At 37.4% G+C, this 24,121-nt stretch overlaps 1 protein-coding gene across 18 annotated transcripts in view; it reads right to left on the bottom strand.

Annotated features, from left to right (window-relative positions):
* Positions 1-12: 12 nt before the first annotated feature.
* Positions 13-24,121, bottom strand: part of INPP4A (inositol polyphosphate-4-phosphatase type I A) — a 191,489-nt gene continuing 167,380 nt past the window's right edge. For 5 of the 18 annotated variants that reach the window (XM_039340647.1, XM_039340635.1, XM_039340643.1 and 2 more), the window contains 9 exons: positions 22,667-22,699; positions 21,800-21,972; positions 20,086-20,209; positions 16,920-17,046; positions 15,869-16,009; positions 14,662-14,759; positions 12,390-12,502; positions 9,943-10,097; positions 15-3,959 (listed from right to left, as the gene is read on the bottom strand). In XM_039340647.1, the coding sequence (XP_039196581.1) occupies positions 3,827-3,959; positions 9,943-10,097; positions 12,390-12,502; positions 14,662-14,759; positions 15,869-16,009; positions 16,920-17,046; positions 20,086-20,209; positions 21,800-21,972; positions 22,667-22,699 (1,097 nt within the window). In that variant the 3' untranslated portion in view covers positions 15-3,826. Of the gene's footprint in view, positions 3,960-6,318; positions 7,727-7,754; positions 7,870-9,942; positions 10,098-12,389; positions 12,503-14,661; positions 14,760-15,868; positions 16,010-16,919; positions 17,047-20,085; positions 20,210-21,799; positions 21,973-22,666; positions 22,700-24,121 lie in introns of those variants that run through there. The other 13 variants (XM_039340634.1, XM_039340629.1, XM_039340628.1 and 10 more) reach the window with 8 other exon arrangements.

Genomic DNA, 24,121 nt, shown 5'->3' with positions numbered 1-24,121 from the left:
CAGTCATCTCAGCATGCTTGTCAGTTCTTTATTTTTTTCTTATCCCTAAAGACTAGCACACTTACAGCATACATGGACTTGATGAATTAAGACTATACAAAACAGTCACCATATGTTTATGGTATGCCAATACTTCTTCAAACAAATAAATAAAATAAAAGTTCAATGCGGAAAGTTTTAGCAAATACAACTATGCTGGAACAAAACTATGTGTTCTATCTTACAACAGCTATACATACTGTATATAAATGAAAAACTAAAAGGCAGCTGTGCTGTGACTGCTTTTACAGAACATGTACAGAATAAGTTTGGCAGTAACTGTATATATACCCTTTTAAAGTTTCATTTAATAATTGTACTCAAAAAGGTTAGTATGAGGTTCATATAATAATAATCCCTAATAATAATGGATTTTCTATGGCAACAAAACAAATATTTTAGAAAAGTCTGCTCATTTGATGTTTTCTATATGGATATAAGCTTTCTTCAGTTTCTGTGTTTTTATTGAGCTATGTTTATTCTCCTTTAGAGAAATCTATGCAAAAGAAATAAAACCAGAATTTTGCATTTCATGTCATGCAGCATTGTACTGGAGTCCTGTTCTCAGAAAGGGTGGAAGAGAAATAATTATTCATTCAAAGAATTTGGGAATTGCTTTAAAAGGTAGTACAATGTTAGCTTTTCAGTATAGTATATAAATAGTCAGTACAGTACTATAAATCTGAATATAAAATAAAGATCTAATCTAACTTAGAATGGGAATAGCAAAATATCTGACCTAAACGTTTATCCCACTTGGATTAAAACTTCACCATCTCGCAGTGCTGACAGTTCTAATTTAAAGTTCTCTTTTCTGAAAAACATACAGATTCCTAATGCATATGAGCTTTATGTTCACACCAATGGAAATAACAGTGAAACAGAATTTCCTTTTCCCTTTAGAAACCGGGAAAAAACCCTCATTGCTTTCAGGAGATGACTAATGAAGGAGAATAATACATTGTGCTGGCAGCAATCATTGCAATTAATCTTATCTTCTTTTGCTGTCAACAAGTTTTAATGTCAGACAATTTAAATTAAAACAATGGTGGGGTGGAGATGGAGTGAACAGAGAAGAAACATTAAACAAGCTAGCATATATCAAAATGAGTTTCTCTGTCACATTTGAACTTTTCCTGAAAATATAAATTTAACCAATTTTCCAGAATTCTGCCATTCAATATATTAAACACTAAAAGCAGTGAAAAAATAATAATAAAATATAATTCAGCAGAATCCTGTCCCTGGCTGAAGCATCATCCTGGGAAGAAGAGAAGGAGGGAGAAGAGGGCCAGGGAGATTCCTCCTGGCCCTAGGAAGAATAGTGAGATGGCATCAGCCCCCCCCCCCATCCTTGCCCCTTGTGTAGCTGCTGCCTCTGGAGGAAGAGGAAGGAATGCCAAAGACATCCACAGCTGCAGAGAGATGCCTTTAGCTACCTTGAGACTGGAAATCAGCATTGTTTTGGGCCAGCAGAGCTCAGGAAGGGAATATTCTCTCTGCAAGGTCCTGTCCAAGAATAGTTTGGAGGGGAACAACTTTTCATGGCAGCCTGATTTGTATTTTGTTTTAAATTGTTTTGCAGCTAACTTTCTAGATCAAGGAAAGCTTACTTGCACATCTCAACTCTTGTTGACTTCACTGCCTTGCCCTTTTAATCTTAGCTACAACCAGGAATTCTATCAACAATAAATATGACTATTCCTTTGCCTGTTGTGTTTAAGGGTTGAAAGCGGCGTTTTCCTAATTTGGTAACTTGAAGATGAGTGGATTTCAACTGCCAGAATTCCCCGGTCAGCTGCCTGGGGAATTCTGGGAATTTAAGTCCACACATCTTCAAGTTACCAAGTTTGAGAAACACAGCATGATCAGTTAATTTACTGCACTCTGAAGGTTCCAGACAGTTTAGTACATATAACAATTAAACTATTAAACTACTAAAAAGCAAAGCTAAAACAAATTTCTTGGGTCTGAAAAGAACATTCATACCTTCAATAAATATAAAGTGCAAAAAACGCAGAATAAAGTAAAATATTTGAATGGCAAATGCATACCAGACCCCAAAGTAATTGAGCCATTTCCCCCTTTCCATTAAATGGCCAGTAATGCTCATGTAAGTAAATCCCTTAAGTATCAGTGGGATTTAAACATGCTGGGGTTAGAATGAAAAATTGCAAGGATTTCGCAACCTGCCCACAGCTTCCAAAATCCATCAAAATGCTACTACTGAACCGTAGCTTTTTAGGTGATAAACATTTACACCCATAAAAACATAGATAGTGACTTATTAATCAAAGTTTTTATATATTAATAGTCATTTGATGAATATGCTACTCTTCTGTAATATGAGTAAAGCAACTACAGTATATGTACTGGTACTATTACATTTTTCAAGTGGTAGTTCATCTTGCTTTTAAAATATGAATTTGTTACAGGAATAATGAACAAAGGAATAAGTTACAGTTCAGCAATGCCAGAAAGATGTTCATGGAAATTTGGCTTCTGTTACATATCATTTCCTAAGCAAGCAATCATTCTGTTAAATAATGTAAGTAATTATTCCCCTTCTCCATCAATCCATTAACCTGAATTCAAACTCTGATGTTCTGGAACAAATTGTAGATACTGAGTTTCAAATTTAGTAGCAGGTACTGGAAACATTTTATATAAAACAATATGCAAAGTAGGAATTTCAACAGAAAAATGAGGAACACTGATTTCTGTAAATTAAAGTGCACCTATATTCTGGATAGGATCTAGCAAGCAAGCATCTTAGGAACTTAGAAGTCATAAATGCATAGGACAGTTTTTGTATAGAAATAAGTTTGCCTAAAATCATTCTTATCATTAAGAAAAAGGGATTCAGAAGATCTGATCTGTACATGCTGGTTTGCACAGCATATCACTGTGGAATCAGCTGACCCGCACACAAAGTAGGGTAAAGTGACAATGATTAAAAACATTATGACGTGGAAGACAGTTCAGCCCAGTGAAGTTATTCAAACTGCAAGTAGAAATCCATGTGACTCTCTGTTTTGTAATAGATATGGATACCTTATCTTCTACCTGGATTAATTGTTTAGGGCTAAGTCATACTTTACTAGATGCAAGCAGTATTTTCTTATGTGCAACTATCATTTCCTTGTATTTTAAAAGGGGTTTTAGGTGTTGGAATGCAATAAGTTTCTTCCTTAACTGAAATTATCACCTTTCAATCCAGTTTCTAAACCAAGTCAAATAGGGTTATGTGTCAGTTCCTGGCTTCTATATAACTCTTTTATATAATAGTGTTCTAATAAATTTAAATTCACGACTTTTAATGCACTGCTCCGTTTTTAAAACTGAGCCTTTTCTTCTAGTTGTCATACCTGTTGTATTTGTCCAAACTCCTCACTTCCAATTTATTTACTATTTACAACACTGAGGTTTTAAAAAGTATTATGAAAGTTTTAAATAAAATCAGTATAAAAATGAGGGAAACAGCTGCTTAATTCATAAAATCCTCCACAGTCCAGGAATTATCTTTCTTATTTAGGCAAGAGATTAATTAATTAATATATGCAGACATCTTACATTGGGCAATCATTACTCTAGTTTCATGTTATAATTATTCAGCATGTAATTGTTTTTTTCCTATGGAATCCAATTTAACAAAATTACATGTTCAGTATTCCCTAGTGAAACATACAAAAACATTTTTTTCTGACATTGTCATCAAAGTTCATATACTAAAGTTAAGTGTATTCACATATTTTAACGGAACAACTAATTACAAGACACCATAATCTTATGAGTCAACTTTTCCGTAAGTTCCTTCAGGAGGCCTGTAATATTTAGGGAAAGCCTTCAGCTGCAAGGAATTAAATGCATATTTGCGACATCCAACATTCTTCATTGTATTTTCTCTTCGACAGCCCTCACTGGGGAAAAAGACAAGCACAGAAAAGGAAAAAAATGACAGCAGTAAAACAAAAACAAAATTATCAGTATGTTAATTAAAATGAAAGGAGTTCGCTATTTCATTTCAGTAAAATATTTGAATCCATAATTAAGTAATGGGCCATTGATGGTGTACATAAAAAAATATGGCACATTGACTCTTAATAGCTACACTTGCAAATCTAAACAAGCAGCAATGCATTTTTGGGAGGGGGAGGAAAAGTAGGTGTAATAGAGTAGGCAAATCTGCCAGCTCATTATCTGAATCACAGGGAACATATTGGCAGTATAACATCACTTCCGGAAGATATTGGCATAGGAGAAGAAATGTTACTGCAGGAGTTTTATCGCAGCATTTTCAATTTGGCTCTGAAATCTATTGCACACTTTCATTCAGCAAGACTGAACTCTATTGCAAAGGCCATTATTATCAGATATACATACATATACATAATTACATCAGGAATTTGAATTCTCAAAATATACTTTCCAAGTTTCCTTCTTTGGTTTCTCTAAACAGAAGTTGACAAAGGAAAATGAAAGCTGCAGAAGCAGAAGACAAAGGTATACAAACATGACAGATATAATTTATTTGTAAGTTGACAACTAAGGATAGCAACATTGAACATGCTCTGAGTATTAACTACAACAGTTTTGTTTCCAAGATGCACTGGGTTGTCAATTTATAATAATTTAGTCAAGTTATCAGTACAATGAAAATCCTAGTCAAATAAAACTTTAAAATATTGTATTGAATTCCTGGGTATGTTCGACTGATATTTATTACACAAATATAAATAAAAGATTTTATTTGCATTATCTTTTATGGATCACACTTATATTCTTACATTGATAAGTCTAACTGGCTTCTTTATATTTTAAATGTATGGGTTAAATAGTCGATTATTTGGTGTAGTTATTGTACAGTATGTAGTGACAACTAATTATATATTTGGTTTCAGCATCATTTCTACCACTGGACATGTTTAAACAAAATTCTCCAGACTTAAGAGAGGAAATACATGAAATAAAGATTCATGCAGTTTTGGATTTAATAACTTGTGATGTGTTTGTATGTATGTATATATATGTATGTATCTATGTGTATATATACACACATACACTTACACATACATACATACCCCTATACATACAATCATATACAATTTTAACTCTAAAGCTCTCTAGCATGTTTAATGCCACAAAATAAGGCAGGATAGCTGAATTTTTCAAACCAGCCCTCCAAATGTATTGTCCGATTTATTGAAAATAATTTGCGCACCTCAGTAAGAACGACATTCCCTACATAGAAAATTCTTACTTGGATGTTGTCCTCAATGAGCTGGCTATTTATCAACCCAGCATTACTTCCTCAAACACAACACTGCATTTATGTACTAAACTCTATTCTCTTGGGAAAATAGGTGTGATTAAGGGCTATTTATTTTCATTTGCGAGGCCATACAGATGCATGCAGTGGCCAAAGCCTAGGTTTGAACTAAGTGATCTTGTTGGATAAGCAAAAGAAATGGTGGTGTAGAAATGGTGGTATGGAAATGGTGGTATGATGTGAACATGCCATAGAGCAGGGGTTCCCAACCGGGGGTGCGAGCACCCCCTGGGGATGACAAGATGATATTCCAGGGGGTGCGAAAACTTGAGTTTTCAAAATTATAGTGTATATGCATAATTTGTTACTGTTATTTCAAACTTTTATAAGGGATGCAAGAATATATCAGAAGTGTTCTAGGGGTATGAGGTATAGAAAAGGTTGGGAGCCACTGCCATAGAGCATGCTTAGATTTGGCATAAAATGATCAATATATTGCTAATAAATTTGTCATAGGACAATGGCAGTAGTTACCAAGATGTAACTACTATGGTTTAATTTAAAAAATAAAATAAATTGTGGTTCAATTTACAAATTGAACATTATTGCATGACATCTACAGGAAGTTTCTCATACTTTCATTATCTACCTTGCTACTGGCGAGTGAAACAATCATGCAGTATAATAGAGTCCTTTACCTTTCAATGCAATGGAATCATATACCTACCAGGAAAGCAGCTACTGTGCTACTATATCAAGATTCAAATCAATCCAATCAAGAATACATTTACATCTTATCTTTGCAATATAATTTGGATGTGATGCAACAGATCTGATAAACAGGATGTAGCACAACGAAATATTAAAGAATTTTATTTATAAGTCTTGGAGCTGCTTTTTAATACCCAAGAGTTACCTGTATATCTAAATCAGGGCTCTTCAAACTTGGTCCTTTTATGACTTATGGACTTCAACTCCCAGAATTCCTCAGCCAGGCACACTGACTAAGGAGTTATGGGAGTTGAAGTCCACAAGTCATAAAAGGACCAAGTTTGAAGAGCCCTGATTTAAATTCCCCTAAAACGTGCACTGATGTTAGTTATAAATACTATCAGGATGGGAATATATATATATCTTTGCTTTAGGTCAGTGTTTCCCAAACTTGACAATTTTAAGGCATGTGGACTTCAAGGACTTCAAGTTGAAGTCCTCATGCCTTAAAATTGTCAAGTTTGGGAAACACTGCTTTAGGTGGATAAATATAATGATAGAAACTAATATAATTCTATTACAAATTGAATGTTTAGGATTCAGGATATCAGTAAAATACATTTGCATCTTTCATATACCTTAAGATTTAAAATTTAACATTAACCTAAAAGAGCTATTAGTGCAGTTTATGGTAATATTTAATGTAAATATTAATTAACATGTGATAGCATTGTATCACACAGATTATAAAAATACTTTCCCAATGATTTGAATGGAGTTAGATGATTGTTAAGCTTACTCTTTCTATATATTTTTTTCTTTTTTGATGCAGTAAGAAATTAAATGTATAAATATACTGACTCTGTATTGTGTGCAGCATACTGCTTTCAAGTTAATTTTTAAAGGGCAAACTGTTGCAACAGTTTTAACTTATGAGAAAACCAACTTCACGGTTTTACGTATTTATGACTGTAACATTGTAGAAGTGATGCTTGTAAATCAAAGTAGAAAGATGCCTTAAAACAGATGCGTAAATAAATATGTTACAAAGCCCCCCTTTTTTTTCCCTTACCAATTAAATATGAAAAGCAAGACTGACACTTTTTTAGGATATATAAAAACATTAGAATTTTTTTTAAAACATAGTTTCTTTCTCTGAATAACAAGAAACATGTGAAACAAAGCTGTATGTAGTTATAAAGAAATGGAGGGAAGGTGGATTTGAATGCCTAAAATAGATGATACAGAAACTAAACTTCAGATTGATCAAATTACTGAGGTAACAGGCAGCTGTTGGACTTACATTACAAGCACTGGAAGCTCAATGACAGTGTAAACAATACAATTCCTTTTCATAAAAGAATCAAATGTGTATTTTACAAGTTTAGTACAATAGAAACAAAATTGTAAGGCATACTAATCATTATTCTTGGCAACAATGCTATCAGACGTTTTTTGACAAATTGGTACCAGATGGCAATATATATTCTGGCACTTTACTGAATTTTTGCTCGGTTTGTTTTACTTCATTTGCAACGTAATTTAGCCACCAAGTATGCAATGCTCAGAAACAGCCACACAATCAGTAAATTGGGGCTTAGAGCTAATAAAGGAATAGAGTAAAGAAGATTGGGATCTAGCCTGAAATCCCGGAGGGGCACCAGGCCACACAAGTTCTTCTGGATGACTACCTCCCGTGTTCCAATACTGTGAAAAGGAAGAGATTTGGGGAGAAAAGAAACAGAAAAAAAAACACAGACATGCAATGTATGTATCAAAAGATAAAAAGAGAATCAAGATGACAAAATAAAAGAGAACAAAATAGGTTCAGGAAGAGGGAAGAAAATAAACTTTGAAGAATTCACAACATAAAGTAGAATGTGTGAGAATAAAGAATAAGAAAATATGCCAATTTTTCAAAATAATAATAAAAGGCACAATTACAGAATAAAGGAGAGAGAAAGAGAATAAAAAAGAGAAAATAAGAAAGAATACTGTAGTCTACTGAAAATAAATACATGTATGTCAAACTAGAATGGTTTTCCATGTTCATTTTTCTCATTTGGCTAAGCGATGTTCCATGCGGCTGTGCCATGCTTTCCACATGCTGCAAAGAAAGGGAACTCTGAAAAGCAAACTGAACATGAATAACCATTGTGGTATTTGACCCTTTCAAGAATTCTTCAATACCAGGTATATTGAATTAATTCAACTATCAATGTAGAGAACATCTTCCCTCTGAAGTAGAAAGGTAAGTTGTTTCTTAAAATGTATGGCTTTAGCTCAATGGCTTAAGAACTATAATAAACCAGATAGATGTCCTATTTTCCAGCCTAAAATATACTTTAAGAACGGGTAGAGAGCTTAAAAGTTTAAAAAAGTAAATCTATCCTCTTCTTTGATCCCTGATTCTGACTTTATTCACTTTGTTATTCGAAGTTTTCAGAAATAAAGATGTGTATTAAAAGGCAGGAAAAAAAATGAAGAATTAGGTCTGTAGAGAAATATCTTAGGCAAGATGAATTACATGAGACATTTATTTTGAGGTTTTCAATGAATGTTTTAGAAAATTAGCATTTGTTTAAATAACAATTTAGTAAAAGGTATTAAATTAAAATCCTACAGAAGAAATATTGATTGCTAAACAGCTTTTTTCAGACTCAGATCAACAGAGTATTCCCTTGCTTCAATTTTAATTTTTGTATTATCAATGAAATGTCTGTATTGCCAGAAAAAAAATGTTTTGTTGTAAAATAATGCCAAAATTAGCAAGCAAATAAAAATAGATTTCCTACTATTAGGTCTACTATATAACACTGTCCACATCAATTCTATGAAGTTTTATTTCCTAAATTCTCAAAGCACAACAACGTGATAACTTTTTCTCAGGATGGTATGAGCTAAACGTTTGTTGAATATAACTGGTCCTTGATGTGATCCATATTAGATCACTGTGTTAAAATCTAGTGAATGTTATCAGAGGAACAATTAATGAAATGATAAGAATTAACTTGAAAATAATTTCTCTTATATTAGACATACTACATTCTTATATTGCTGGCTCAATGTGAAACAATGGCAATTGCACTTTATGGAATTATGTAGCTGCTAGATAGAATTTATGGAATTAGAAAACATTTAGTAAAGTAAGATGACATTGCAAGTAGGTTTTAAAAATAATAAACCATTGAAGGTTTAGAAAGGGTCAAATAGCAAAAACATATAGAAAGGATAAGAGAATTGAATGTTTGTGAGAACTTGTGAGAAGACACACAGAACATTTACATTCAGCAAAAGTGAATGTTGAAAGCAGAACTCTATAATCATGTTAAACTACGATTAAACACTAAATCTGGATTTCTTATCCTTTCTTGCTTCATAGGTAAAACTGGAGCTTTTCAGCAGTGCTTGAAACAATGTATTGGATTTTTATTTAAAACTGAAACTGAACTTTGTGAACATGTCAGCTACTTCAGAAAGCAGATTAAACTGATATGACCACAGTGTGCCAGCAGGTTGTGATGGAGTTGTTTGCTCTACCATGAAACATTCATAATAGAAATTTACTGAAGGGGCAAACTATTGTCTGAGGAATAAGCATAGGAAACCAATGCAACCTGCAGATGTTTCTCCTTAATTCAGTTGTTACTTCTGCATTTTCGCTTCTAAGGAAAACAGAAGCCTTGACAATGTTAGTTATGAAGCTTTCACAGCAGTAAAGCAGAAAAATCTACATGCTTAGCAATTTCTTTATGTCTCATTCCGAGGAGACAATTTAAATATTTCAAAATCTGGATCTCAGAGTACTCAGCAATGACAGTTATATTTGTAAAGAAAAAGCGTATAGTATTGAATACTCATCTGCAGTTTACAGGGCTCCAGGATTAGAAACAAGTAAGCGCAAGCAAACTAGGTCTTCTTACCTCCTCATGCACTCCAGGGCTTGAGTGAAGACCTGTGGGGCCATTCCATGTTCATGTTGCAGTATGAGACATTGCTCCAGGGTCACCGACATGGCAGTCCTATCCTTGGCACTTTTGCAGCTTGTAAACCGAACACCATTTAGTCTGCGGCAAATCTGGGGAAAAAATGCTTGGTATTAGTTCCACTGTAATGCAGGCAAAAATTATACATAATTACTCTAGAATTACTAGGAGAATCTCATTTCATAACACTGGGATGAGGTTAGAATTCAAGAAATGTAGAATTTATAGTCAGTCTTGAATTATTTAGGTATGATTATATGCCATCAAGTTGTTTTTGACTCCTAGCAACCACATCTTTTCCGTGATGAACTATCTCTAGCCTATTCTTTCAAATCTCTCAATAGTGTACTCTTCATTTCTATAACTGAGTCCATCCACCTGTATTCATACATACATACATACATTCATATATTCATACATTCTATTTCTGGAGGGAGAACTTTCCAGATGACAGATGTTATAGCAGAAAAGGCACACCTCCTGGCCCCTGCCAGCTGATACATCTACGCTGATGGGACCTGTATCATGCCTTGCTGCTGGTTGCCCTGTTCTTCTCTTTGCTTGCATCTTTCCCAGCATTAGAGCCTCTTCCAGAAAGCTGGGTCTTCATAGAAGATGTTTGAAATAGAGAATTTGAGCCTGGTCGTTTGTGCCTCAAGTGAGAACTCTAAGATGATTTGTTCAGTAACCCATTGATTTGTTTTCTTGGCTGCCCACAGCATTCTCAGGAATCATCTCCAAAAGCAAAGTTTGAGGGTGGCAATTCTCTACCTATGTTACTTGTTTAAATCTTAACCTTTGCTTTTACAGGGTGACACAGGGAATATCATGGCTTGCATGACTCTGATCGTTGTACATATAGCATGGCATTGAATATATTTTTAAGCCTTTCAAGACTGCTCTACCAAATCCTAGTCTGTGGCATATTTCATATCTGCAAAAACTATTCATCACTTCAGTATCTTCTTCTCCTTCCTCCTCTTCCTCCTCCTTCCTCCTCCTCTTCCTCTTGTTTTACCTATTGTCAATAGTTTAGTTAGATACAGATATGCTCTACAGATACTGGAGGACAATTTTCAATAATGTCACATTTATTGTGGCCACTAAATAAAAAAACCCCGCATCTGTAGAGCCCAGATTGCCTACTTCAGCCATGGAATATGGGTTTTCAAGTGTCAAAATCTACAGAGTGGTCAGTATGTGCCACGATGCATGCGCCATCGCTTTTCTATATGCATCTATGTCATGTCCAGCTTCTCGTAAATTTTTAACTCCCTTCTGATCCTCACTGATCAAGCTATACTAGTATAGCAATTCTCAGTGCCCATCATTGCAATTTCTATGCAGAACAAGGCAACTGGTAACAGTAGCATCAATAGAAAATAGGCAGGCTTCTCCTAGGGCAGCCAAGCTGGCAAGAGTGTCAATAGTTTAACAGCATTTTCTTTTTAAATTAAGGGCTGCCAACGAAATATTTCTAACAATTCTTGATGGTAGCTACAAAAACGACACTATTACAATATAGTCTATGTAGAGATATATGGAGAGTCAGTTTGGTTTAGTGGTTAAGGGAGAAGACTGCGAGTTCTACCTCCGCCATAGCCATGAAAGCCAACTAGGTGACTTTGGGCCAGTCACTCTCTCTCAGCCCAACCCACCTCATGGGACTGCTGTGCGTCTAAATATGTTTCTACTTTTCCAACATTTCTTGACTTGAGTTGTGGTTTGTGTATATGTAGGCAATGCAAAGTACAGAGCAAGCTGCATAAATTCCATAGTGGTTCATAGGACCAGGAGAGAGGGTCTTAGATGAAGCTGTCACCAGCATTCCAAGGCTTTGCCCAACTGAGTTTCCCATTGGGACAGACTGGGGTAATTTTCTCTGCAGGCCCCAACCTTATCTAGTCAATTTTTAGACTTAATCTGTTTTTTACTGACTTCTTCCTTACATCAAATTTAGTCCTATTCTATTTCCTTTTCAGATAAATCAGATATAATCCTGAAGCCCTTTAAATAATCTCCAGAATTCTGATGAGTTGAAAATATTAAAAATGGTCAAAATCTTACAAGATTGTAGCAATTTTTAATTTGATTCTATTTTCTGATGCCCAAACTGAATTTATGCAACAGTACCCAGAACCTAAAATTTTGCTACTCCTGGAAGGAATCATGCCATGATAGAACCAAATTTCAACATTTATTCATTTTTCTGCCTATCTGGTTACTATAATGCTCTGCATCTTTTTGGTCAAGGAAACAACATGGCACAATGGCAGAGAACATGCAGATATCTGCAGCTTTCTGCACTGCTGCTTATTCTGAAGACATAACATTATCATAGGAGATAAGTAACAACATACTAAGTTAACTTTCTTAAATTCTACCTCAGCAGCTTGCCAAAGAATATCAACATTCTTATTTTTTCTTGCATGTACATTCTGTCCAAGGAACCTCAACAGTTCAGGCAGGCACGTTTGACTCCGAGATCGAGGTAGACCTGAAGAAAAAAAATAAACACAACTTAACAAATGGCCAAGAGCATTTTCTTTTCTATACTATCAATCTGCACATATCACCTGGGAATGGATAGGTTAGGCTTAGCAATAGATAGCTATTGTCATGGCTGCATCTCTCCTATCCAAGCTTCAGCTGACAGCCTAACATTAACAATTGTGTGTGTGGGGGAATTGATTGGAAAGATTGGAATGTAAAGAGGAAGAAGAGGGGAGGATGAAAGCCCAGCTGAGCTTTGTGAGAAGCTTCAGCCAGCCAAGGTATGCAGAGCTGAGAACTGAGAACCTGTTTCCTAAACAATATGCAAGCACCTAATTGGACATTTACAAATACAGTAAAGGGGGGGAGAGATGGCTGGAGGGGCAGAGGAAAATTTACTTTGTATTGTTTCCCCAGGAAAACCTCAGATTCAGCTTATTCTACTTCTATAATCACTTAAGTTTCAGTAAAATGTACTCTTGGCAAAAACAAATGGTCAGGAGTCTTTCTTTGCCAAATGACTGAGTACGACGGCTGAGTTATGTTTTTAACAAAACCATAGAAATTTAGTAGAACTTAGGAAATCTGAACCAGAATACATAAAACCTATGGATCACACAATATTCTGTACTTTGAGAACTTAGACCATACATAATAGGAATCCAGAAGCGATTCTTACATGTCACATCAACTGATATGTTGCATCTGATATGGTGAGCTGCATGAAAATTAATGCTTTTTAATAAAATGTGTAGTTGGAAAAAGTACTACTAGATTCCTTCAGATTTTTGGGGACCTCCTATGAGGGTCATGAGCACTTTTTGTAATGGTTGCATTCTCTTTTGAGGGAGCAGATAGGAAAAAGAGTTTTGGTAAAAAATAAGCAGCAATAGTGAAAGGGGAAGTCTTTTTATTCTAAACTGGAAGTTCCTTGAACAGTACTGCTAAAATCAGAATGAATATCCCTTTTCTTATCTACAATTGAGCATAGAATTGATTTAGTCTCATAAATGTGATGCCACCATCATTGCAGGAAGCAGATTGCCAGCTATTTAAACAAAAACTAGAGTTATACTTCTTATTTCAGTTAAGTAGAAGGACTTGAAAAAGATATTCAAATTCCATGACTGTCAAAGTGACCTCCAAAAATCAGAATCATGCAGGCCATGGTATTCTCCATAAAAGTGAAAATTGGACTATAAAAAAGTAGAAGATAGATGCTTTTAAAATTTGATGTTGTTGAAGATTCCTGAGAATATCATGGGCAGCCAAGAAAACAAACTAATAGATCATTGAAAAAATCAATCCTGAGTTCTCACTCAAGGCATACTTAACTAGGCTCAAATTATCCTATACTGGACATTTTGAGAAGAATTAGAGCTTTCTGAAGAAGGCTCTAACACTGGGAAAGGTGAAGGAAAGAGACAAGGATGACCATCAGCAGTTAGGTAGACACCATTACTGTGGCAATAAGTGCAGCACTGGACAAACCGAAAGACCAGGTTAGGAAAATAGATTGTGATGTAAAGTATCTATGTGGTCACTAAGGAATGAGTTGATGATGCATATCAATCAATCATTTTCAACTGGAATTGTATTTTGGGTATTCTTGGCATCTACATGTATCTATGGCCACACAAACACTTCAATATCAGTGTTCTGTTTCAGGAAAAGAGGCACTGAGACAAAGCAACGAGTTCCAAAAGTCTCCTTTATTGCAACACCAACAGAGCAGCTTTTAAAATGGTGCAGGCCCCCTTTTATAGCCCTCCTGCATAATACCTTGCTGGCCAATCATTGCAAAGGCTGGAAGCAGCCTTTCTTGTCCCAGGCAGCACAATACCTTGCTGGCCAATCATTGCAAAGGCTGGAAGCAGCCTTTCTTGTCCTGGGCATCCACATGGTCTGCCCGGGCCAATCGCTGCAGCCTGTGCCTGCCGGCCCAGGCCCAGGACATAACAATCAGGGTGTAAGGATTGTCCCACGGAAGTTAATACTGTTCCCTTTTACCAAACCAACTGAAAACATTAACTGAGATTAAAGAAACCTTAATGTATTCAAGAGACATAGCTACTAATTTTCATTGTTTTGTTAGATTCATCATATAAAAGCAGATCTTGATTTAAATTGTGTTGAATACAAACATCTGTAATTCACACTTACAGTCTTCAGGCAAAACTTCTTTGAACTGCTCAAAGTAGGAATTCAACCGTACTAAGCTTTCCATGTTAATAATTTCCTGCAAGGAGGTATCGCCAAACCTTTAAAAATTTAAAGGGCCATTTTAATAGAGCTTCCAAACAAAGATGGGAGAACATCTGCAAGCTTTCAATTTTTATTTTTCATTTCATTTATTAATATTTTAACACTTGCCTTAAACACAAAACAGACAAGGTAACTCATTTATACAAAAGTTTTAAAATAGGTTTTAAAAATTATCGTGATACTAATTTTTAATTACTCTATGTTTAGTTATTCTATAGTTTTATGAGAACTTTGCCCTAAAATCCAGTAGTTAAAAGTATTTAACTAAGGAGATTAATCAATTTCAAATCCATAGGCATAGACTCTGCAGGCTTATCAAGAAAAACTTGATTTCTAGTAATAATATAAAGGAACAGGTACTCCATTTAATAGTTTGTTTACTGTTTCCTCAACATAAGGAGATCAAAATACAGATTTTGATATGATCTTATTAGAGCCATCAAAGCAATACAATGGATTCTATCTTAGGTTTTACTATAGCTCCTTTAAAGTGGCAAGCACCAGGTATTAGACTCGTCAGGAATTCTGATTCAAAGGACAAAAGGAATCTGGACATATATGGGAACACTTTAAAGCAGCTGTGACTTTCCTGGAGTTGCATGGTTGCCCTTTACAGCTAAGAAATAATTTTGGCAAAAAGACATCTTATTTGTTCTCCATAAGCATTACATAGGCATCCCTTTGTTGTTGTTTAGTCACTAAGTCATGCCTGACTCCTTGCGATCCCATGGAGTACAGCGCACCAGGCCTCCCTGTCCTCCACTGTCTCCGTGCATGCTCAAATCACATATTGCCTTTTGAATTTGGACTTCTGCATGATCTACTGGATAATATTGTAAATGCCTCAAGGTAACTCATGAGGCCAAGCCTGCAACTAATCTTAAATATAATATCAGCAGACCATAAAGAGTACAAATCAATGTAACCACTAGACATATAACTACTGATTCCAAAAAGTCTTTCATGTCATTCAACTTCTTCCTGAGCTATCCTTTAAATAACCATTTGGAAAGTCATTCAATATATATCTAGGAGGAGGAAACCAATTCATCTGTCTTCTGTTAAACATGAAAAATTAGAAAAGAGAATGTGTAGGTATATGTACTTCTCTGCTAAAGTTTGCTGTTCATTGATTCCCACGTTGAAGAGGACTGGTTGAACTCTCAGCAACATGCCACTCTGGATTTCACGGGGCAAGGCATCGAACAAGGTGCTTGGTAGTGGAATTCTCACATTAAATCCATCCCTTATTTAGACAAGACAGTTGAAGCTAATCAAGCAATAGTAATATTTTCAGAAAGCCCACTTTAAAAAAAATATTTAGAGCATACGGTATGTTGCTATGTCAGAGATTGCTAACAGTAACTAAAATCAAAACTCTAAGCATTCTAAGCATTTCCATTCTTGGCAGTTTTCAGAAAACAATGAATACAGTATAATAGGAGGATCTAAAGGCATGGCTTAAATGTCATATCAGCCCAAGAGTCTTAGCTTCACAAACTATGCTGCACAAGAAAAGCACAATGATATAAACAACCTTTGAACTTTGCTCATAATGAGTGGATATATTAACTACCACAATATTATAGTTACATGTGCCCAGACAAGGTCAAATCAGGCCAACTTTAAATCTACATGAAAACTCACTTCTATTCCTCCTTTGATTATTATAACATGAATTTCCCAACTCTTTCTGCTTAGTTAGCTAGTAACACAAAATTGGAATGAACAGGCTAAATATCATACTGGCTGGGAAATTCTTGGAGCTGAAGTGTAGATCTCTTAGAGTTGCTGACGTTGAGAAGTGCTGGACTAGATATATGTTAGTTCTAAAATTCTGTGTGAGAAAACTACATTTCCTCCTCAGCATACTGAAGAAACAACATTTGTTCTCTATGTTGTATCTATTCCTTCTACAAATCCTTATCTGAGAGCTTCATTCATAATTTAAAAAATGATAATGTGCCTTTTATTTTTATTTTACATAAGTAAAACAGATGGTCAATTAGTGTTTACCATGTTGCACAAGAGCAGCACATTAGTATAAACAACCTATTAATTAGCACATGTTCTAAAATGTTCCCTGTTAGGGAATACATTTCCCCAATCTTTCCCTTCCCCAACCTCTCTTCTCCATCCCCATTCCAATTTTTTACCGATTTCCTGTAATGACTGGCAGCATATCAGCAAATGCACTGGAAGTGGCTTGAGTTACTTTAAATGTTACATTTCTCAAGTCCATTATTCCCACACTCATATCTTCTAACATAGCCAGTTCTTCTCCTAAATGAAAAAAATGAAGATAATATTAATATGATTACAAAATATATGTTTACATTTATTGTCAAGTATTACAAAATAATCTTCTTCAAGGCAAGTTGAAGCCCCAATGATTCTGAATAAGTTTGTTTAGTTTTCTTGAAAACAGGAGATAATGTCTGGGATTTTCTTTTCAATTTCTTAGTTAACTTTTTTCTCTGGAGTTCCCTAGAACAGGAGACCCCAGCACCCGATCTGTGGATTGGCACTGGTTTGCAGCATGCTAGAAAATGGGTCACACAAACAAATGAAGCCCCATCTACAGGATGCAGGCAGTACATGGAACCATGCCCCCTCCGGTCCATGGAAAAATCTCTCTCCACGGAACCGGTCCCTGGTATCCAAAAGGTTGGGGGCCACTTCCCTAAAGTGTCTCTCCAAGCACTAACCTCGTTTGAACTGCTTAACTTCTGAACCTGGATAAGGATGAGCTATGGCTACTGCTCCCACTTTAATTGCAATATAACAATCCTACAGTGTTACAGGAACTAGCCATGCTTCTGGCTCCAACATCACATCCTCATACTAATATGAACCCCGAGTTGCATCAATAGTGAGATGAGTGGCACATACATTTAATAAATAAATATGATAAAGATGTCAGTGCACTGATAGCTAACATGGAGGCATTCCTCTGCAGATCTGCAGAGACTTGCAATTTATGTCAACACCATAAGCAGAAATTAAGCCACCTAGAATCGCTCTGGATAGTGGGATATAGCCATGGTGGCGAACCTATGGCACGCGTACCACAGGTAGAATGCAGAGCCATCTCTGTCAGGACCCACGCCATTGCCACAGAAAGAGGGATGCAGGGCCGGGCTGCTCCCCTTTACCTCTCCACGCATGCAGAGTCCAGGAACAGCTGCGAGAGCTGGGCGGGGTGAGGGAAACCTATAAAAGGAGCAGGTTTTGGCTGGAGAGTGAGCAGCCTTTGGAAGCGACCAGTGGTGGGTTTCAAATCATTTAACAACCAGTTCTCTGCCTCGCCTTCCCTCCATCTTGGTTGGGCTGGGCTGCTGAGGGGGGTCGGCTGGGGTGGGGGCAGAAGGTCCCGGTTGCAGAATTGCTGGAGGTCCCAGCTGGAGGGACAAAAGAATACGGTGGGGTGGCTGCAGGAGTCTCAGACTGGGGTGGGTGCAGGAGGATGGGGGGGTCATCATGTCCTGGCTAGGAGGTGAGGGGGTCTGACTAGGGGGAATGGGAGGGCCGGGATGCCTATGCGGACAAAAGCTGCCCCCCCACCAGCTGAGCCTTTCATTCACACTGCAGTCACGTAGGATTGCATAGAAGGGGACCGGGCAGGGGGCTGGGGGGAGGGCGGCCAGCAGTGGGGAATCAGAGCCGCCATTTCCCTTCTGCAGTGCAGCCCCGTTGGCATGGGTGGAGACAGTCGCGGGACAGCCAGAAAGGAGCTCTCACCCAGTTGACCAGCCAACCACACAGGGAAGCAGGAGGCAGAGGAGGGGCAGCCGGGTGTCTGGAACTGTCTCGGCTATTCGCTGGCCACACCTGGCCCTGCCTCAGCAGCCTGACAAGGCAGCGGATCTTGCACACCGGATGCCCAGCCTCGTGAGACAGTGGTGCAACGCGGGGGCTGGGCAGGAGGCGGTGGCAGTGATCCCTGCATCGCCGGGCCTGGACGACAGCAGATCTGGAAGTGAAGCTGTGCTGCCCATACTTGCACTGGTGGGGGCGCCGGCAGGGAAAGGTGAGGTGTGGTGCATGCCCACCCCTCCCTGCTGCCACCCCACATCGTCCTGCACACATATCCCGGAGGCACATGCAGGACAATGTGGGGCGGCAGCGGCAAAGGGTGGGTGCATGCCAGATCTTGCTTTTCCCTGCTGCTGCACCCACCAGCATGAGGATGGGCGGCACAGCTTCGCTTCTGGTGCGCGAGATCCGCTTCCTCATCGGGCTACCAGCGAGCAACCGAGGCAGCTCCAGAACTCCGGCTGCCCCTCCACCTCCTCCTGCTACCCTGCATGTTGGCTGGTTGGAGCAGCAGCAGGTGCCGCGCCCCCCCCCCAGAGCAGTTGAGCAAATAGGGCCCAGACCGGGCAAAGGCTTCCTTCCAACCATCTTGGGGCCATCTCTGCCCGCGCTCTGTGGCCAGTTCACCATGATGCAGGACAGCCAGTAGGCTGTGGCTGCTGATGGACACCGTCTGCCACATGTACTTGCTGGCCTCTGTGTGCAGGGGCTGATGGTGTCAGGCAGCAGCTGCCCCGGCCCCTGCCTTGCTTTGCCTTGCCTTGCCTTGCGGCAATTGGCACTCCAGCCCTGCCTCACCTCGTCTCACCCCACAGGATGAGCCTCGGGCCCACCACCCCAGCTGCCAGAGACCCCCTGGATCTCCCCCAACCCTGCCCGGCCCCACAGGCGTCCCTCCCCATGAGCATCATAGAGGTGGCCGCACCCACTGTTGCCATGCCCACCTGGCACCCAGCAATAAATAAGTGGGTTTTGGATTGCAGGTCTCTAAAAGGTTCGCCATCACTGGTATATAGATTTAATAAATAAATAAATAAATCCAATTTCCAAAATAACTTGTAAGTTTGGATTGACATTTCAACTTTAATGTCTCCATTTTGCCAAGGCTTTCAGCTAGAAAGAGTTGCCATTGTTTGAATTAACACAATCCAAATAAAATATTTAGGTACACTCCAGCGGAATGTTTTCCATTCTAAAAAGCAGCCAGTGTTAAAATTTGTTCGTCCTGCTGAACAATCCTTCTGAAATTGCTCTTTGTTGCTTGAGGAACTCATCAGTACACACCAAGCTTCTGAATTTGGACCAGGTCCATAATCATCGCATGCATCTTTTATTTTTAGTTGCATTGGATTCTGTTGACCAATTTAAAATTTAATTGTACTTCATGGTTTAATTCTAAGCCTACCTAGAGCCTTTTTGTGTTTAAATAACAAGACCTATATTATCTACATATACTTAATTAAGTGTAACACTTTGAGGAATTAATAACTCTGCAATGTCCTTTACCGTAAGTACTTAAAAGGCTTTCAAATTGAGCCAGCAGACCAATGGTATACAGCTGCCTCAGGAATCCATTATCGTACAGGCAATTCCTCAGCTTGATAATGAAACCACAGATCAAGGCTGTAAGCTGCATAAAAGAATATAAAAATAAAATAATTGAAGATACTTGCCAAGATCTCTCAAACTTACTCAGCCAGTACTAATATGGCAGATTGCATCTGAATGGATGAATCATAAAGGTCATTAGATTTCCATTGCAATCTGAAGACAGAACTGTAATTGTTTTTCATGCTATCAATTTTATTTGTACTGTTTGTATATTACTTTTTGCAATGTTCATCCATCAGTGCCTCTTGTAACTGCTGTGGGAGATTCAGAAGTGAGAGATTCAATTCACCTGTGCAACCATTTGAAACGCAACACAAATCCTTATCCAACCTTTGCAGTTAGCATCATTTTATTAAGTTATGTTTTAATGGATCTGTTAATGACTGTTAAAAGCTTGTCCATCTAATACTTAATATTACTGAAAATTGTAGCTGAATACTATCAACATTTGAACAACTTTGTCAAATGGGTAAATGAATATCAGGAAGTAATAGGGTATTCTACAAGCAGGATGTCACCATTCAGTGCTGGAATCCTAAATTAACAGCTTTCTAAAAGGATGACCCCAAGGTAAAGTCTGTGAGGAATTACTAAAATCCAGATGGCTTAGCAACCCTTTAGGTATACAATTCCCAAATGCCCATGCCACCATTTCAAGTTCTGCTTGGAAGCAGATTAGAACTCAGTGCCATTAAGATTTGCTGGATAAACTCTATATATTTGGTGCCAATTAACACTGTGTGTAATCATCTTGCACCAAGGTTTCAGAATAGTTTCAAAAGCAGGTCAATATGTGATATCCCTACAGTGATTATATTTTTTGGGAAACAGTAAAGGAGAAATCTGCAAAGAGGGAAAATAGGAAAGAAGTTGGTAAAGATAAAAAATGTTTATGTTTGTAACTTTGCTTTACAAAGGATAATGCAGTAGCAAAACCAAGAAATTTTTTACAAAGATGCATATTGTAATAAAAACTTCTCAAATTAAACACTACATGTAAATTTATTTTAAAAAGATAATTCAATTACCATATTTTTCACGTGAATGTGAAGGACTGTGCATTATGTGATACCATTTGAACAGAAAAAGTTAAATGAGCAAAATAAGAGATGGCACAGTGGTTAGAACGCAGTATTGCAGGCAAACTCTGGCCACAGCTTGGAGTTTGATCCTGATTGGCTTGAGGTTGACTCAGCCTTCCATCCTTCTGAGGTAGGTAAAATAAGAACCGAGATTGTTAGGGGCAATGTGCTGATATTGTAAACTACTCAGAGAGTGCTTATAAAGCACTATGGAGCAATATATAAGTCTACGTTCTATTGCTACAGCTATAAAGGACAAAGGTGAGTTTTTGAAAAATAAATGTAAAGTACAACTTTCTTATTATAAAGTTCTGTCCTTTATAATAAAGGACACATGGGCACTCTAAATATCCCAAAAGTTTATCGCTACAGAAGAGAAATCTGTGACTGTGTTACCTGGTTCCAAAATTACTAAAGTGCCCTAGGTGATCACAATCCCCTTTTGAGCATAATCACTGTTTTCAATGTTAATCCTCCAAGCACAGATCCCAAAAATTCCAAAACATAAATTCCATGTTCTTGCTTACAGTTTGGCAAAAGACCACATCCCTCCGGTACTGAAGGCTTAAGCAAAGAGCTATGGTGGGAGCACTGTCCTGCATTAAAAGAAAGACCATTGCTTTCTTTGCTTTGTCACTCATCATGGCCACACAGTCTGTGAGTGTTGTTAGCAGAGGATAAAGAGCCTCACTCCATTCACCTACAGGTCAAAAAAGAGAAGAAAGAGCAATGACAAACAAGGCAGTTCTGTATGTTTACATATTTGGCTTTTAAGAAAAAACTAAAACCACTTGAAGGTATCTAAGAATCCCAAGACTGCACATATCTCAATCACAGGCACAAAACCGAACATGGTCTATCAGCTGTGTTCAAATATGATAAACAGACAAACAGACAGACATAGTTTAGACTTAAGAGTGATCATGAACTCAAGATACTATTATCGATAGTTTATTTTGTGAGAAAGAGAGAGAGGCCAATTACCCAGTGAGAAGCTGTGGCTGAGAATGGCCCAGAATCTGACTCTCACTTTAACCACCACATCCCTCTCTCTCTCTCTCTCTCTCTCTCTCTCTCTCTCCCTCTTTCCCTTCCTGTCTCTTCTTCCCATCTAAGGGAATCCCATCCCATCCCATCCCATCTTTATACATTTATAAATGGCTTGTTTAAGATTCCCTTTCACACAATGACTATTTATCAAAAGGCTATAAATAAGCCATATTCTTTCTTGTTCTCAAAGCAATGTTTAAAATCCCCAAAGACTTTTGTCAATGTAGTAGAAAATTTACAATCAGCAAAAAATGTTAGTATTAAATTAAAAGAATCGTTCCCCACACCCCACAGGAGTTTTTCAAGTACAAACACGATGAATGGAGGGGGGAAAATATACATACCTGGATTGGATTCTTCAGGAGTAGGACTGCAATCTGCATAAAAATGGAGGTGTAACATGCATGATTAAGGGGCAGCAACACATTTTAAAGATAAGCAACTGAAATGCTTAGCACAAGCAATCTCAAATATTTGGAAGGGGTATCAATTTAGATAGAAGTGGGCCGTCTATGGCTGTAGGAATGCACATATCCTGAACATTTCAAAAGCCTTCTGCAAAATAATCCACGTAAGAAAAATATATCACAACTGTTCTGTAAGGAAAGGCAAAGGAGAAGAAGAAAGGAGAAAATTAGCATAGAAAGAAAAAAAAACTGGTTATGAGAAAAACAGCAAATAGGTGACTCAACTCATTTTGCTTCTAGTCTTGTCCACTGTTTGAACAAGCTCATTCATCACTGACATGCAGCCTCCTATAAATTTCTTGCAATGAAAGAAAACACATGGTTGCTTATTCTGGCTGTAGCCTCTTTCAAGATCCTCTTTTCTGCTTAAAACACACTACACTTGCTGGTAGGAGGACCAAAATGCCTGTGCTACCAGTTCACTGAAGCATCTAGAAACTAGGAACAATACAAGTATATCATAGTGAGGCTTATCTAGTAGAGCCTACAGAGTTTGACCATCAGCTTCATAGCTTGCATTAGAAACCACTGAATAGAAGAGCAGAAGAGCAGAATAACAACTATTTTGGGTGTACCAAATAAGCCAAGTATACTCAAAGACATTTTTAAGGTGTGCTCCTGAAATATTTTATGTGTACAGTTAAAAATGTAAAGAATAAATACGGTGTATTTGTGAAGAAAACACACCAGAAATCAGAGATTGAATGAAAAGTTTCTCAGAAGTATTAATTAAGTGACAAATTCAATTTCATTTCATAGAAATAACCCTCATTCTGGCTCTGTTTTTAGAAGCAACTGGCAACCCAGCATACAATTTTTTCCAGCTTTTATGGATGTTTTTACTCTTTTCCAATGTTAAAAACTGTTTATGACTTTCAGCAAGAAACAAATTTATGGAAATTTATTAATACCATTTAATTGATTTCGTCATCCTTTAACATTTTTAATAATATTTAATCTCACTCTGCCAGGTTCACTGATGGATTAGAAGCATACATCAGCAACTTAAAGAACTGGCAGGAAGATGCTAAAAGGAAAAATCTGTTAGTTTGCTGCAGACAAACTAGAATCTGTGCTTCAAGTGCATTAATGAAAAACACTATTATTCCATTTTCTTCCCTAGCTAGTTCTAAAATCATTAACTTCTTTATAAGGTTAGTATGTGGTCAAATCATAGGGCAATTAAATTATTCTAGCACAGGCAACTTTAACTATGAAGGTTTGAGTGATTGTTGAGTTTATAGTTTGATGAAAAGTTTGTCTCAAAATGTGTTTTTAAGTGCAAGTAATAGGACCCAAATTCTGTCTCAAATAACAGGAGAGGGAGGGAGG

The sequence above is a fragment of the Crotalus tigris genome, unplaced genomic scaffold (assembly GCF_016545835.1).
Source record: "Crotalus tigris isolate CLP2741 ecotype Arizona unplaced genomic scaffold, ASM1654583v1 scf7180000017753.6788120, whole genome shotgun sequence".
Lineage (NCBI taxonomy): Eukaryota > Metazoa > Chordata > Lepidosauria > Squamata > Viperidae > Crotalus > Crotalus tigris.
The sequence above is the reverse complement of the archived record's forward strand: the minus strand, read 5'-3'. Positions and strand labels throughout refer to the sequence as shown.